We start from the raw sequence: 17,286 nt of genomic DNA on the forward strand, positions 1-17,286 counted from the left end.
TACAAACAAACGTACAGAATTTGTCCCTTTACAAAACAATATATATTATATCATTTGAATTATTGATACATGACTGTGTGCATTACTTAAATCTTGCAGTTGGTGAAGGTGAAGGCAACTTTGATTAGTTTATACATTTTTTGGTAGTTTATATAATTTATATTTGTACTCCATTATTTATTTGTTAGTTATATTGGTAGCAATAATCTTAATCTGTAAAGAAACTAGTAACTCATGCTATCAAATAGCATAAAATGGAAAGTTTAGTACAAGAAGCCTACCATAAAATTGGAGGTTACTTGTGTAAAATATTTTAGTAAATGTATTGAGTTACATTCCACCACAATAACGTCATAGGCCATGCAGTAATAATATATCACTGACAGGGGCCAATCTTCTGCAGTTTAAGTACTTTTACTTGGATATTTTGAGAACATGTTGCTGATAATGCTTCTATACGATTACTTGAGTAGGATTTTGAGCTTGAGTTTTACTTGTAATGTTGTGTTTTCACACTGTACTGATAGCCTTCTTTTACTTACTTTTACTTACAAAGGATCAGTGTTCTTCCTCCTTAATTGATTAATGCTTTATAGCATTTTAATGAGTCACCAGTGAAGTAAAATAAGTTGACAACCCACTAGGCTACTTATGAGTTGATGTAAAACTTGTGTGTGTGTTTGTGTGTGTGTGTGTGTGTGTGTGTGTGTGTGTGTGTGTGTGTGTGTGAGATCCAGGTTTAGATGTTAGTGGGACTCTCTGTAAGTGGAAACCAGCCTCATTGGCAGCATCGTCACGTGACCTCCATGGCAACCGGTGAGTGTCATCAGTTCCGCTGTGGGAAAAGTGCAGCCTCAGTCCGGCTCAGCTGAAAACACACTGACTCACTTTATAACAACTCTGCCGGTTTAATTTGACTCCGCAGCGGCTCGGACGTCTTTGAGCGAAGACCACAGCCCTTCTCACCTGAAATATTGAGGTTTTTTTTTTTTTAAAAGAGTGCGAGCTGAAAACCATGAGTCACCTCAACCCAGGGTAGGTGAAATTTAATGTGTTAAATTTAACTGTGGAGATGCAACGTTAAGTACGAATAACCGTTTACGTATGATTTACGTCATTTTGGCTTTTTTTGTGCAATTTCTTGAAAACAACTAAATTAACTAATTATACGAATATGTTATGGGAGTGTAATGTCACAACTGAGGCAGGGTTAACAACTTTTAATTGACTCGAAACTGTGCTAATGCTGCTGTTAAGCTAGTTAAGACCTAATGAAACTTAACATGCAGCAGTTTTAGAGAATAAAGTGCGTCACAAAACGACATTAAATTGTACAACAGTATGAGGGTACAAAGTCGACCACTGAGGCATAATTAACGACTTTTAAATATTTTTAAAAACTTTTTAACCACTACTTAAAAAAATACTGCAGTCTACAAATGGTCCAACAAAATATAATAAATTATTAGCTTTTGTTGTAATTAAAACAACTCAACAATGTATCTGTTAAACAAAGAGCTTTATTGTGAACAATAATTTAGCTGCATTGAACACAACTTGAAAAGACCAGAGAAAAAAACAAAAAATAGAAGTATACACAAGTTACACAAGTACTTTTAGGTACTCTTTAGTATTTCAATGAAATGCTTCTTCATACTTTCACTGCTATTCAGAGGGAATTACTATAATTTTTACTCCTACATTTATTTGACAGTAATGACTTTACAGTTTAAAAAATTGCATTTAAAGCAGTTTAATATGATGCATTGTTATGGATTTAGTTGTCAATCAGTATATGATTTATTCCAACATTAAAGTGCATATATCAATAATAACAATCCAGTAATATAATACTTTTAGGAGTAATACTGCTGCATAATGATTACTTTTATTGATATGTACATTTTATTGGTAATACTTTGTTTAGTTTAGTTTAGTTTAGTTTTTTAAGTATTTAACTCTTTAACTTAAATATTTTGAATTTCTCTTCCACCATATGCATTTTTTTTAAAAAAATTGTAAGCCTTATATGTTTTCTGGCTCATACTCGAGCTAACTTAATAATTTACAGATTTACAGAAAATAATGATTTTATCGTGATGTTTTATTAAATACACCTTCATCAGACAAACAGCTGAGCTATTTGCAAAAAAAAACCAGCCAAGATTTTGAAAAAATAAACTGCATTATGAAGCACTTTTTAACTGCTTTAAACACATTTTCCTTCAAGATACTGATCTTGATGTCAGTGTCAGCCATGCTTTTAGAATACAACCAATACCACCAATTCTGAAGAAAAAAAGTGCACCTGTAAAGGGGGCACTACATTTAAGAAAAAAACAGCTTTCTTTGTGTAGTCATGATGTTTTCTTGTTTTTTGTGCCTGATGAAGGTTCAGGTACCAAAATGCTGCAATGAAATCAAATTTTTTTCAAGTTAGACAGTGTGCAGGACTTTGTCTGTAAGTTGTTTTCTGCTCATCCCTCTCCTCCTAAACAACTCACCTGAAATAGATGTGCCATGTATTTTTTTGTTCTGTAACCTATTAATTTGAAATAGCAAGTCATGTATAAAATGACACGTGATAGTTTATCACCATATTGTGGCTTAAATGGAAATCTGGAACCAAAGCTGAAGAGCACCAGAGCCAAACAGGCCGGCTGCACAAAGAGGAGGCAGACAGGGTTAAGTGTGTCATCCCCTCTAATTCCTGTGTGTAATCAGACACCGGTAACAGACCCTATAGTTGTAAGATCCTCTTGTCTCACACACAAATGCTGGAGGAAATCAAATCTGTGTCGGAAAAACACTTTCAGACGGGCCGACCTGCGGACGATCTGATGCCTCATTAATGAGGACAAAAAACAAACATGGTGTTGTGCCCCACTAAAACATTTCATTGAGATTCTCGTTTTCTGTAATCAAAAACTCTCTCATTACTTTCCAGGGAGGACAAATTTTAAAGTGTGGGTGTGCTTTATTAAGTGAAGCCCTTTTTTCTTTTCTTTTTTTTGTGTCTTTGACTGAAATTAATTGAGTGTCTCTTTTTTTTTGTTTTTGTTGGTCTTGTTTCTGTAGACTTCTTTCAGCGTACAACAGCCTGACAGACAAACATCTGGCTGGATACTTCAGCAACACTCGGATCAGGAGACACCTGCAGAGAGCAGGACTGGTACGTCAGTAGGTTAATGGTGATGATGATGATGATGTTGATCATGATTAGCTACCATTTATGGCACCAAAGTCATGTCCTCAGAATTGTTGTTGGGACTTTAACGACATTAAAAAATAGGATTGTTGAAAATTAAAAAATATTGAATTAAAGTAAAATATATGTAAATATTTAGTATGTCTCCTATCAGAATTACATCCTGGCAGTGTGAATAAACAGGAGATACAACTGAATACTTAAATGGATGGGAAAAATGGCTGCTGCGTAGCGGATATTTATGTATGACATCATAATGTTTCAAAAATCCTGGCCATGGCTCTGATGGCTCTGATGGTGGTAATAATGTTGATGTTACAGTAAAAAACTGCTCTATCCCACTTTTGAGAACTACAGCCTAATTTGTAGGATTAAATGGCATCTAAAGGTGAGGTCGCAGAACTGAAACTTCTCCCGTGTGCCGACCCACGTTGGAGGACAACACGGGTCGATGCGAAAACGCAAACAGCCCTATCTAGAGTCAGTATTTGGTTTGTCAGTTCAGGGTTTCTGTAGACTAACATGGCGGACTCTGTGTAAAAGGAAACGCTTTGTATGTAGGTATAAACGGCTCATTCTAAGCAAATGAACACACAGCAATTCTTATTTTAGGTGTTTATAAACTAATGAAAACAGAATTATGAATATTATGCCGTTTCTGCCCCTAAATCCTACACATTATTCTTATAATATAATGTCTATATCATCACCAACAGTATCCCTCCTTTTACGGCCTTTAATCACTCACAGTCAGGAAAATGTTGTGCAGTCTCTGATATTGCAGTTTTGTTACAACTTTTATCAAAAATTAGGTAGTTACCACCACAAGCATGAAAGCTCCTTCTGCACAGCTGCATAAAACTTTGTGTAGAAGTGAAAGGTGCAAGAAAATGTGCCGAATCGGTCAGATTTAAACCAAACAACCCACTACTGTCATCTTTTTCTGATCAAATGCTAAATCCTGATCGATGCACTACATGGTATGACATGTTTTTTTTTTCTCCAGCCAAGTCCCACACACTTTAAACCAGTAAGAAAAAAAAGCACCAAAACAGAAATCTCTCATGTAAAATTAAGAGAAAATGTTCTTTGCAGGAAAGTTGCTTTGGTGCTGGACCTCATTAATCGTAGTAACAAGCTGATGGAGAAAGTACCTTTTCAAGGCCTTTGTATTTCTACACAAATATTGTTAATATCCTTGTTGTTCTCAGATCACTAGGAGTGGGCGCATCGTTCCAGACAAGGAGTACAGACACAAGCTGATCCAGAGAGCGCACCAGAGACACGTCCGAGAATGCCTGGCCCAGGCCATTTTCCACAAGGTGCTGGAGATGGAGGTGGGAGGAACAAACTGTACCACAGACAAAACAGTCAAAACACTGTCAGCTAATCTGTGCTTCTCCGTGAATAATAAATTATGCTAATTTGCCTTGTGCTCCTCCCATACAGCGTGTCCATCAAATAGAGATCAAAAGGAAACTGGAGGAGTTTGCGAGGAGGGAAAGAGTGCATAAGATCAAGGTACATCATTTACATGTAAACACTGTGCTGCTGCCCCATTTTGTAAACTAATGACCTCTTGAATCATATAAAACAAAAGACAATTCATGACATCAGCCTCCAAACTATTGTGTGCTGAAAAATGGTAACAATATAAATGAATGGTGCTGTGTGGAAGGTGGAGCGCTCTAAAAGATATGAAGAGGACATCATCCGCATCCTGTCTCCACGCCCACCCACGGGTGCCAGGACCATCCGAAAACAGCACTCTGGGCCAGAAGGGGAGAACACTGAATCCTCAGAGTCTGTGAGTCAAAACATCTGCCGTGATGCACCAGCAGATTGAGTGGATATTGCTGTAATATGTTGTCACCTGTGAATGATGCAGGCAGCCTCACTGGCCAATCAGGAGCAAGATAAACCACTGATCCAAGTTCTTAATCAAGTTCATTTGAAATTTGACCTTTAATTAAAGCATCTTCATCATGCAAAGAAGGTTTTTAAATGCCACAACATGGTTTCCGAGATATTATGTCTGAGTTTAAAACCTTGACCTTTAGTTAAAGACCTTTATTGGGCCAATCAGTTTAAGACGGTGAGGTCAATCAGACCTGTGTTTTATAAGATACAAATATGAGGGTCCTCGTTAGTAAGATTTTTTTTTTATTGCCTTAAAAATACAGAAAATGCATCATCCCTCCAGTTTTGGTTAAAAATGGACAGCTAGCCCAGTTCTGTCACAAAATCAGCCTTCCAGCTCTAAATAACTTTAACATGTTTTATCTTGTCACTTAAATGTGAACAAAACAGGAACTCTAAAGATGACTTTTTTTTAAAAGGGGCTAATGCACCAGACTGTAGATGTTATCACAATGTGTGTTTATAATAACTTACATGTAGAAAACATACAATTTAACGGCACTGAGCAAACGGGGGCGAGGAACAGCTGAGATATCAAGAGAAAAATAGTTAGGTCTTGTTGTGCACAGGGGTGCTGGATAACAATAAAAAGTGGAAAAGTTATTAGGGCTTTTCAGATTTCCATCTGCAAAGACCATCATGCTCAAAGACAGCTCTGGACTCAACATGTGACCGCAACATGTTGAATGTTTTCTTTTTTTCACATTTTTTTTAGACCTCATTCATCTAAAATGCACGTTTGATGATTTCATATGTCATCAGTAAAAACACTTATTTAGGTTGCAGCCTAATTTATGCATTGGGCCACAGACTGAAAAAAACCCAGACAACTTGAGTTTACTCAAAACTAGCAGTTAATGTTAGCGGCAGTGAGATGTTGCTGTTGGTGGTAGATTATGTTTTTCTCAAAGACCATAGCAAATCAACACACTGCTTAAAATAAGCACGGTAGAAACATCAGATTGTTTTGACCACTGCATTTAACCATACATCTTTAAACATTACAGATACAGCTGAAAATGACAACGCAAAAAAAACATGTCTGCTGATTTCACATTTCTCTGCTTTCAGACTGAAAGAAGTCTACAGACATTCCCCTGCTCCAGATCCAGATTCATCTACTAAACAGCATGTATTTGTCTTGTTACCTGAGCAATATTGAGTAACTCCTGTTGCAGCACCTACGTTTCGCCAGTCAGTATAGATTCTTCATGTAATAATGCATCATCCCTGCAGCCAAAAAGCCACTGCTTCACTTCAATAAACAAAAGATATTCAGATCTGCTTCAATCAGTCAAACTCAGGCTCAGTTGAATCCAAGACGTGCTTTCAGGTGAAGAATATCGCTCTGTAATGAATATCATTGTCTGTGTATGCTGATAGTTGGCATGTCATTTGAAGAATATCAGTTTTTGCCATCTCATGTAGATTTGGAGTCCCACAGGCAAAACTAAACAAGTTACAGAACTCTTTTGTTCCTCAGTCTGTCAAACAGCTAAATCAGAGTTTGGCTTTTAAGTAACTTCAGTGTACAAATGTTGAACACTAAATGTGAAAGGGAGCGACTAAGCTGTTTGCACTGCATCAACTCTTTCAATTGTCTGATGTGACACGCAGCGTCTGTGATATGGTTTTGTTGTTGTGTTTTGTATCTTTGCATTTATGTCAAGCAGCGTACCTCCTGAGACGCAAAACACATTTCGGAGAAATGTTTTGATAATGAAGTAAAATTAAATCAAAACAAAAATCTGATCCAATGTTTACACTGACACTTAGACTTGAGGAGCCGTCTCAGCTGCTGTTTGCTGTGTTTTTTGTAAAGTCGTGGGATCTGAAGTGTGTTATCTTTAAAAATGTAAAAAGTCACAGACCTTGATGCCACAGTCAATAGAGCTGAAAATCCTGGCCTTGATCTCTGTGTTTACCCTCTGAAATCTCTTCTCATCTGAAGTCTGCAAACATCTCTCACTGCAGCAGGTAGAGGCTTGTTTGAAATACAACAACACTGATGTTTTGGGCAAATGTCGAGACACTTGTAAATATCTACTGTTTCATTTCTGTTTACGTTTTATAAAAGACAGGGAGAAAGACTCTGTATAATGATATAGATACATATATGCATGATATAAAGTACAGTAGATTACATTAGTTAAATCACCACAACATATTGCCTGTAACATTATACTGATGCTAAGATGGCGTGCAGTTGTATACAAACACACAATGTAGAATTATGCAAAAATATGAATATAAACAGTGAGAAATATCAAAATGTAGAATAATGAAATGCCTTGTTCTGCAGTTATGTACAACATGTATTGTATTTGACATTCACTGCAGCAAAGATTTATGAAACAAAGCAAATAAAAAAATACATTAGGATTGAGCATTCAAGCTGCATTTAACAGAACACAACCTAAAATTAAAAAACATCACTATATGCTTAAATTCATGCTAAGATTCTGTTTAGTTTATAAAGTTAGTGTAAAGTTTGTTTGTATTAAGCCACAAAAACATTTATTACTCTGAGGAACATATTAAATTCACGGCCTTGCGTTTACTGTATTAAACTAATTTTGCACCATACTTTATCTGTTTCATTAGCATACATTAACAGTTTATGTGGAGCCTGAATTTGCTAGCTGGAGTTCTCTGAAAGAATCTCTTAATTAATACACTTAATGTGAATAACCTGATTTCTCTCCGAAATTTGTCAGGATAAGCCTTATAAACAGGTTATTCTCTGTTTGTGTGTTTTTGTTGCTGCAGCCGGGCTCGTCTCGGCCCAACACAGCTCCGGGGAAGATGCAGAGGCCGGTGCGTCTGAAGCCGATCCACAGTAACAGCACCACAGCTTCACTCAGACGCAGCTCCCCTTACAGACTCCTCGAGTCCTCCAATGAGAACGATCAGCTGTTCAACTGCACCGTGAGACCGTGACACATGAGACTCATTCATTCATTCACTTATTGATCTCCCTTTCTGCAAAGAGAGTGTGCAGGACAGTTTTTCTATACAGAAAAAATCATATTCATGTTTGGTTCAGTTCTAAAATGATATCAGTGTCATCTACCTTCGGTCATATTATATATTATATCATATTTGGAAACTACTTTTTAGAGATGCACAGATGTCCGCTGTTTGCTGTGGTACAGTAAATGTAAAACTGAACTGTATTGAATCCTATTGTTAGTACTAAAAGCATAGAAATTAAAATTACAGTCGGTCAGTTTCACAGCACTGCAGTGTCACTGTTATTTTTCTCTCCCAGATGGACAAGGAGTCCCGGAGACGTTTGACTACAACAGAAGCCTCCCATGGCATCTCACCGTACTGCCTCCCAGTCATCAACAACTTTGTCACCCCTGTGCCTCCCGCCACAAAGAGGAAAGAGAGGGGGGTAAAGGTCACTCCCAGCGGCACGCTCAGAGGCCGCAGACTGCGTCCTACTACCGCCTCCAGCGGAGCTGACGTCAATGAGGTCTTAATCTCTCTTTATTTTCTCCCTGGCAACAAAACTTTCCACAACAGACTTAAAAGCTGTAGCCCATTTGGATTCATTAGGAACAACAATTACAGTTTCCAGCAGATGCATTGATTTTTGCAGTACTTGGCAGGAGGAGTTATATGTCTGTGTGTGTTTCATAAGTTTGTTTGTCCTAACATTGCCAATATGCAAATACATAACAGCATGTAGAAATCCCAAGCATTTTCTATTCTATTCATTCACAGATTATGCAGTATATGTTATATAAATATATATATAAAACCCAGACGTAACACTAGTGCTGGACAATAAAAACAACCAAATAAACTAAAATCAAATAAAGTATCATTTTAAGAACATTATGAATACCTTACTGACCTCAGTTTTATTTACACATTTGTCAACTGAGTCCATTTTAAATGGTCATACTGTAATTAATCAGGACAAACTATTAGAGGTGAGACAACATGAAAAAGATAATATAATTCAGTGGTATTTAACATGAATCATTTGCATTATATTTATCATTATAGAGATGGAGTAAATGTAATCCAGACCCAGATAACACCCACCTATGTAGATCAGTTACAAATTTGGGAATTAGGAAGTTAAAATGATGTCTTAATCTGTAATATGTAAAATGATATCAAATTGACCCCGCCCTTCCTTTTGTTTTCCACTCAGGACCCCCCGATGCTGAGGAGCTCTGTGCACCAGAGCAAAGTGTGTGTGAACATGATGTACTTTGGCAAAACGGTGCATCTCTCCCATGACCTGACGGACATGAGGGACGAGGTCAAAGTGTTTCAGCAGCACTGTGGAGGAGAGAACCTCTGTGTTTACAAGGGCAAGCTCCGCGAGGGAGGTCAGTGAGAGGATCCCTGATAGTGTTTTTTAGATCTTATACGTGTCTGTGTACACAAGTAAAAGCAAATCTCTGGAGGGAGACTGTTACGATAACTGCACAACAGCCTTTGAGCACACACACTAAGTCATTATTGTTAAAATGACCCATACTTGGGTTCATGTAAAGCTGTCTCACAGGGTTTAAGATGGGTCAGAGTTTTTCTGCAGCACTAAGGTCACTTGATGATCTTGATCTTGAAAATGTTCCTGCCTCTCATCCATATCCTCGATCTTTCCTTCAGAGACTTTCCAGTTCATTTCAAGACGGCACAGAGGTTTTCCCTTTAGCTTGACCTTCTTCCTGAACGGGCTGCAGGTGGAGCGGCTGAGCTCCTGCTGCGAGTTCAAACACAGGAAGGGCTCCAGACTTGGCGGCAGGCACGGACACTTTGGCTTCTGCAGAGTAGAGGGAGCCTCTCCCTGCTACAAGTAAGGCCTCTTTTTTCAAGGCATACTGTGTCTTAAAAGAGGAACTCCACTGACTTTACTCTTCAAAGTCTATTTGAGGAGTGCTACTGAACATGTGAAAAAAGATTTATGAAGACTTTTGTGGCTCCAGAGGAAACTGTGCAGCATTAATAAACTGATATCACTTGAGTATAGTAGTATGTTATGCTCATTTTTTCAGGTGCATTATAGCAATGGGACTGGACAAAAAGCCCACTCCTCCACCAAAGAGGGTCAAAGAGGATGGAGTAAGAGAAGAGTCAGCCACCAGCCTAAAGGATGCTCCTGAGATGGAGACAGAGAGGACAGAAAGGACAGGAGAGGACGCTGTATCCCGCTCAGAGTGTGAAACCAGCCAACCACAGGACATAGAGACTCAAGTCAAAGAAGAAACAGCAGCTGAGGAGGACAGAGTCAAAGATGGTATAAGGGCCGAACCTCTGAGAACAAAATAACACGACCGCACTCATAAGAAATATGTACAGACTTCTCAGATATTTTCCATACAGAGTATCTCGATTTATTTTCTGAATGTCTTCCTCCTCAGATTATGAAGAAGACTTTGAAGCAGACGATGAGGGCCCTGCAGAGGATGCCGCAGAAAAAGAAAAGAAATCTTCATCTCCATCCAGTGAAACTGAAAGGCAGGAGAAAGAGAGAGACGCCTCTGAGACTGAGGATGACGAGAAGGACGGTGGGTGAAATCTCTTGTTTGAACACTTGAGAGGATAAGTGAGAGTTAAGTGGCATTTCATTGCATGTAATTTATTCATTTGACAACTGCCTTTAATACAGCAAAACAGAATGACACTATCTTTTTGAGGGCATTCAAACACTCATTTCTGCAGCCTTGTATACATTCATTACAGTGTCATCTATAAACCAGCAAGCCATCTTTTCAAAGGTTTAATGATGTGTGTCCGTGCTTTGAGAGGAACTGCTACTTCTGTTTATTTACAGTATAAAAAGTGCGGAGAGTGATTTGTTTCTGTTCAATAATGATCTATCTTTCTCGCACAGACGACATAAAGTCTCGTTCAGGCACTAGTTCTTCAGGCAGCGACCAGGAGGAGAGCGATGCTGAGGCCACCAAAGACTCCAAAGAGGACGACAAAGCAGAGCAACCGAAAGAGGTCGATCAAGATGAAACTGCTGTTCCACCAGAGGAAAACAAAGATGAACCAAAACCAGAGGCTGCTGACACAAAGGCTGAACCTGCTGACACCGAGGCCGAGCCCACTGACACCGAGGCCGAGCCCGCTGACACCGAGGCCGAGCCCGCTGACACCGAGGCCGAGCCCGCTGACACAAAGGCTGAACCTGCTGACACCGAGGCCGAGCCTGCTGTGGCTAAAGACTCAGACCTGCAGGACAGTGCGGGGGACAGCACAGAGATAGACATCTCTGACACCAGCGTTCCCTCGGGGAACGACAATAAACAGAGTGATGTCACCTCAGGAGAAAAGGAGGTGGAGGAAAAGGTAGATGGGAGCAAGCAGGAGGAGGAACCGGAGAGGGGTGAGTATGAACCAGCAGATAAAACCGTGGAGCTTTCACCTGAGTGAGAAAATGGATCAGTCCATCATGTATGGAGGTTTTTCCACTATTATCACTCTGAGGGCTGTAGTCCACTTTATGTGGCATGTAAGGTAAATTCAGTAATACAGTCCTGACAACAACTAAATAAATATCTAAGTGCTTTACTGTCACTTTGTGATATTTAAGGGCACATTATGACATTGTTGTAAAATGTTGTAGTGGAAAAATAACTTGTGTGTTCATTTTTTAATTTTCTTTCTGAAGATCATATTTTCACCTATACCAATATTTTGATTGTATGTTTATCACCCCTGACAATGTTTTAAGGCTGAAAGAGCACTTTGTCTAACTCATATTTGCTTTTTCTTATGTAGTTCTGGTTTAAGTAAGCAATTTTAAAAAAATAGATTGGAAAATAGGAAGAAAGCCCTTGGGGGTGCACACAGAAAAGGAGGAGGATGCTGCTAAAATAGAAAAAAAATATTTTATATTTTTGTAAAAATAGAAATATTTCCATACTGTACACACTTTCAAAAAGCACAAAATATGTGGCTGTGTACTGCAAGTATAGAACGTATCCAAACAATTCTACTTTTGCATTACCAGCAGCATTATTCTTTTTTTTAAATGCTTGTAAATATTCAGCTCACTTACTCCGGAAAATGTATCATTAAAGAAACTAGAATTGCAGGTGTATTATTTCCTCAACCAAACTCTCCTCCAGGGGTTTGTTTGCACAAAACCCTTTAGTGCCAAAGTTATTTCTTTTAATCTTTTTTCATCTCCCTAAAATACATAAAATAGGCTTATTATGGGTCTTTTAAGACATTGTGCATTGTGTTTCCATTTTGGTTGTGTACTGAATCATGCTTGTGTTTGTGTTTTTATTATTATTATTATTTTGTCTTTGCATGTTTTTTTATCATTTTGCATGTTATGTTTGCATCTTGACAGATTAAAGACATCCTTTTGTTTGCAGTTGTTTGTTTCTTCATTTCCTCAGTTCTTTCATTGCGTTTTCATTGTTTAAATAGTGCCTTATTCATTTCCTTATAACATGTCAGACATCTTCCGTCATAATAAGTGGCTCACAAAAGTTTATCGTGAGCTTGTTTAGCATAAACTTATATCATTGCATGTGTCATGTCTCTTTTTCCCTCCCAAGCCAAATCTGTGCAGGAGAAGCTGGCGGAGGCCATACTGAAGGAGTCCCACTGCAGCTCTGAGCCCGAACTGAGCGACACCAGCACTGAGGAGGAGGAGGAGTCTACAGTAAAAGGCCTTGAGGAGGAGAGCAAGGGTACCAGATTTTCAGATTTATTCAAATGAATCAGCAAAGTAATAAAAGAAAAGCATTCCTGAACAATCTCTCCATTGTATTTGCAGCTGCAGTTGCAGTGAAATCTGTGACATTTACAGAAGAGCAACAAACCCTCGTCGAGGACACAAAATGTCAGAAAGGTGTTGCTGGTGAAGCTCAAATCGTTCAGGATTATAACGAGATGCCTGAACCAAAAGAACAGGAGGAAAAAACTGAGCAAGAGTCCCACCAGAACAATGATAGCACTGATGATAAGGTCAAAGTAGAAGAGGAAGATGAAAAGGCTGCATCAGACGAAGACAAAAACACAGCAGAGAATGATAAATCAGAGGTCACAGAAGATACAGGTGCAACTCCTGTGCCTGAAAAGGGAGTGGCTGAGGATGACAAGACATCAGAACCTCAAGATGACGCAGCTGCCAAATCTGCTGAAGGTGAGGTTACGGAGAAAGGTGAAGAAAACGAGGAGAGAACTGCAGCAGAGGCTGACACACAGCCCAATGAGATGGGGCAAGTGGCAAAAAGCAGCGAGGAGGATGAGTCATCAGTATCAGAACTGAATAAAAAGACTGATGATACAGCAGCGCCAGATAATGCAGAGGCGGAGGCGACGACAGCGAGCGAGACAATGGAGATGAAAGCAGAGCCCTCAGAGGAGCGAGAGGCCCTCAACTGTGAAGAGGCACCTGTAAGCGACACAGAGAAGAGGCAGCAGGGAGACAGCGGGGACCGAGACGCAGCATCAGAAACAGGAGTCACAGCAGAGAATTCAAGCAGCTCGTTGGAGGGGAGTCGAGACACCGCTGTTGAAAAAACAGCAGAAATAAGTGAGGACAATACAAAAGATGAGAGTGGTAAAGATGATATTAAAGAAGAGGAAGCAGGGAAGGAGTCAAGTAAGGATGATAATCAACAAGAGAGGAGTGATCTGGGAGAGGAGCAGACAGAAAAATCATCTGTGGAAATAGATAATAAAGTAGAGGAGAAATGTGAAGAAGAAAATAAGGAGGAAGAAAAGCAAACAAATCCCGATGAGATTACAGAAGGTGGAAATAGAGACGAAAGTGAAAAGGATGATAAAGATAAGACAGAAGAAGAGAATAATGAGGGTGAAACAAAAAAAGCGATAGAAAACGAGGAAAAGATTTCAGAAGGGACTAGAATTGACTCAAACACTGAAGGAAAGGCGAATGAAGAACAAGCTGAGAAAACCCACAGCGAGGAAGAAAAAGTTGCGAATGAAGAGAAGGCAGATGAATCAGAAAAGGCAGAGAGAGGCGAAGACAGCGAATGTTTCAAGGATAAAAATGACGAAGAAGAGTCTGAAGAAAAGGGAGCTGATAAAACGAATGAGGGTGAAAAGACGAACACAGATACTGATGAGGAAAAGTATGATGAAATGGAAAAGGAAGAGAAATATCAAAATGAGGACAAAGACGAGCAAGTTGCAACGTATAAAAAAGATGGAAAATCACAAGTTGTAACGGATAAAATTGCAGAGGAAGCAGAAATATCTGAGATAACAGAGGAACCTGAGGAAAGTGCAGATGCAGACTTGACTAAAGACAATGTGAAAATATCTGATAAAAATACTGTTGAGTCAGACAATGTCGCTGAAAGTGAAGCAGCAAATGAGTCACATGGAACCGAAACAACTGAAGAGAAACCAAACAACATGACAGAAGCTGAAGATGTTAAGAAAGAGACTGAAGGAGGAAGTGATGAAAGTGTTAAGGGAGAAGTTGACGCTGAAAATGGAGAGATTTCAGCCGGAGCAGAGAACAAAACTCTTGAAGATGAAGGAGAGGCTCAAAGTGAGGGCAAAGATGACGCAAAAACAGCAGAGAAGGTCGAAAACGAGATAAAAACAAAGGAACCTCCTGAGAGTGAGAGCACAGGGGTAAAAGAAGAAACTGTTGAATCTGGAGATGGTGTTGAAAAACACGAGGACGACGAGGTCAATGAGGCCCCTGACACTGATGTCGTACAACATGAGGCTAAGCACGGGGAAGACAATGTGAAAAACCAAGATGAAAATGCAAAAAACAACTCGGAGCCGGAGACATCTGGCATTGAAATAAAAGCGGAATCTAAATCAGAAGACAAAAAGGACAGTGATGAAACAGAACAAGATGAAAATGGAAACATATCTGACCTTGATAAAGAACACAGTGATTCAGATTTGATGAAAGAGAGCGATAATGTCCAGAGTAATGTCAACAAGGTCATGACTACCTCTTCATGTCATCAGGCACAATCTTCAACCCCCACAGCTGTGAATTTGGACGATACAGCTCACAATTTAGACGAGTCCATCGCACCGTCTGACTCCAAGACTGACAAACATCCACTTGCTGATGAAAATGCTGCTACAGTTGACCCTTCTGCTGCCGATGGAGAAAACGGGGCAGATACGGAGGAAGCAAGCAAGGTCTCAGAAGAAGGAGCGAGTGTGCTGCTCAAACCTCAAGCACAGTCATCCCAGCTCACACGAAAAAATGATAGCGCAGAAGAGAGCGACGCAGTAAGTAAAGAAACTCCAGAGGCCTTAGTCTTAGAAGACAGCAGAGATCTGGTTACAAACTGGGTGACCGTGCATCAAACGTCAAAGTATTTTGAGACGTTTGTGGAACCTTTAGAAGACTTGAAAGAGTCAACTTCAGACGCTCAAGTAAACTCTAATGAAGAAGTGACACAATCTGCAGAGCTGCCGAGATCAGCGAGTCCACTCAAGATGGCAAAGACGTCTGAAAATGCAGACCAAGAGCACACAGCGAAGGAATCGACTCCAGTAGCTAACACGTCCAACTCTGATGAGGAAGCGACACAATCTACAGAGCTGACGAGATCAGCGAGTCCACTGAAGATGGCGAAGGTGTCGGAAAATGCAGAGCAGGAGTGCACTGCGAAGGAATCGGCTTCAGACGCTCAAGTATGCAACTCTAATCAAGAGGCGACGCAGTCTGCAGAGCTGCCGAGATCTGCGAGTCTACTCAAGATGACAAAGGTGTCTGAAGATGCGGAACAAGCGCTCAAAGAAAAAGATGTAAATGAGTTAAGGGATAAAAGCAAAGAGGAAGTTGTAGAGACAAACCTCGAGAGCAATCACTCAGAAGATGGTAAACCGTGTGAGAAAGAAACAATGCAGGTGGAGGAGACGGAGGTGAAAGACTTGATACTACAAACAGAGAGTGAACAGAATGAAAAAGAGTCTGTGAAATCAGAGGAGCACAAAGGAACCACGGGATCTCTGGAAGGAGACAAGGTCCAAGACACTGAGCAAACTGACGTTACCACGACTGAAGTGGAAAGCATTGCAGGTAGTCATCATTCTGTAACCAGCAGCAGACCTGAGAGTGTCAAAGAAAACCAAACTGAAGACAAAACAACTGATAAGGATGCAGATTTGGATGAAAAACAAACAGAAATCGAGGAGATTAAGGATCTACCTTCATCCAAAACAGAAGAACAACACAAGCATCCAGCTAGTCCAGAAGGGCTCCCCAAACTGATAGCGAACAAACAGAAAGATATGGACGAAACACACGAAAAAAATGATGAACAGAGTCGAGAAGTTACAGATGTAACTGATTTTACGACATCTAGGTCAGACGATGGAAGCCAGGAGGAGCACCACGATAAGGACAGCCAGCCCAAACCATCAGACGGGAGCATCAACAGAGACAGAGGAGACGTACAGCTGATCCAAGACATCAAAGACACTCTCAGTAAGGACCGCCTGAGCACTTTCTCAGTGGATGAAACACTGTTTGGTCGAAGTTCATATCCTTTGCTGACTGCTGCGAGGACAGAGAGTGGACATTAGAAACTTCCGAGTGGCACTAAGGTACAGTCATGCTTTACTTGCTTTTGTAGTTTACAAGAAAACATATAAAAGCAAATGGATATTTAAAAAAAAACCCTGCAATAAAACGACCATTAAGAAGTAGAAATATCTGTAGTGATTAAGAAATATTATTATGTTTATTGGCCAATTTCCAAAACATGAATACAAGATGATTTAAGTTTTGACAAAGGCCCTGAAGTGTCTTGTGGTTTCTATATTTACATCACAATGGCTTCTTTGATAGTCTTCATCCCTCATGTACCAAAAAGAAGAAGCTGCATGATGAGTTTTGACTGCTGCATAAAATGTTTACAATAGACCATCTCTTCCTATTGTTGGTAACAAAGAGGCGTAGTTTGTGTCAGGTATCAAGTGCAGCTGCTATCACCCATTACCTGTAAAAAGATACTCCACCACTCACACTCACAAATGATTAAATAATTCATAGTTGTTGGACTCCCGCAGCTTAGTTTGTCCCAAGTACACTTTGCATTTCCACTGATGTTACACTCCTGCAGCAGTGATCAGAGAACTGTAATTGCACTTCAGCTGTGTTAATGTTAGTTTCTTTAGCTTTAAAGGGTAACTTCAGTATTCTTCAATACCATTTC

The 17,286-nt window shown here is 39.7% G+C and overlaps 1 protein-coding gene across 1 annotated transcript; it reads left to right on the forward strand.

The window, feature by feature from the left end:
- The first annotated feature begins 930 nt into the window (after window positions 1–930).
- Window positions 931–16,865, forward strand: erich3 (glutamate-rich 3). The gene is made up of 16 exons (XM_042483700.1): window positions 931–1,035; window positions 3,079–3,172; window positions 4,420–4,545; window positions 4,658–4,729; window positions 4,887–5,015; window positions 7,898–8,056; window positions 8,400–8,609; window positions 9,300–9,480; window positions 9,764–9,950; window positions 10,150–10,391; window positions 10,516–10,662; window positions 10,989–11,161; window positions 11,282–11,486; window positions 12,673–12,807; window positions 12,894–15,585; window positions 15,865–16,865. Exons 1-16 carry the CDS (start codon window positions 1,016–1,018, stop codon window positions 16,652–16,654), a joined length of 5,562 nt encoding a protein of 1,853 aa, XP_042339634.1. The 5' UTR covers window positions 931–1,015; the 3' UTR covers window positions 16,655–16,865.
- The last annotated feature ends 421 nt before the right edge of the window (window positions 16,866–17,286 follow it).

The sequence above is a fragment of the Plectropomus leopardus genome, chromosome 3, assembly GCF_008729295.1.
Source record: "Plectropomus leopardus isolate mb chromosome 3, YSFRI_Pleo_2.0, whole genome shotgun sequence".
NCBI classification, from domain to species: domain Eukaryota; kingdom Metazoa; phylum Chordata; class Actinopteri; order Perciformes; family Serranidae; genus Plectropomus; species Plectropomus leopardus.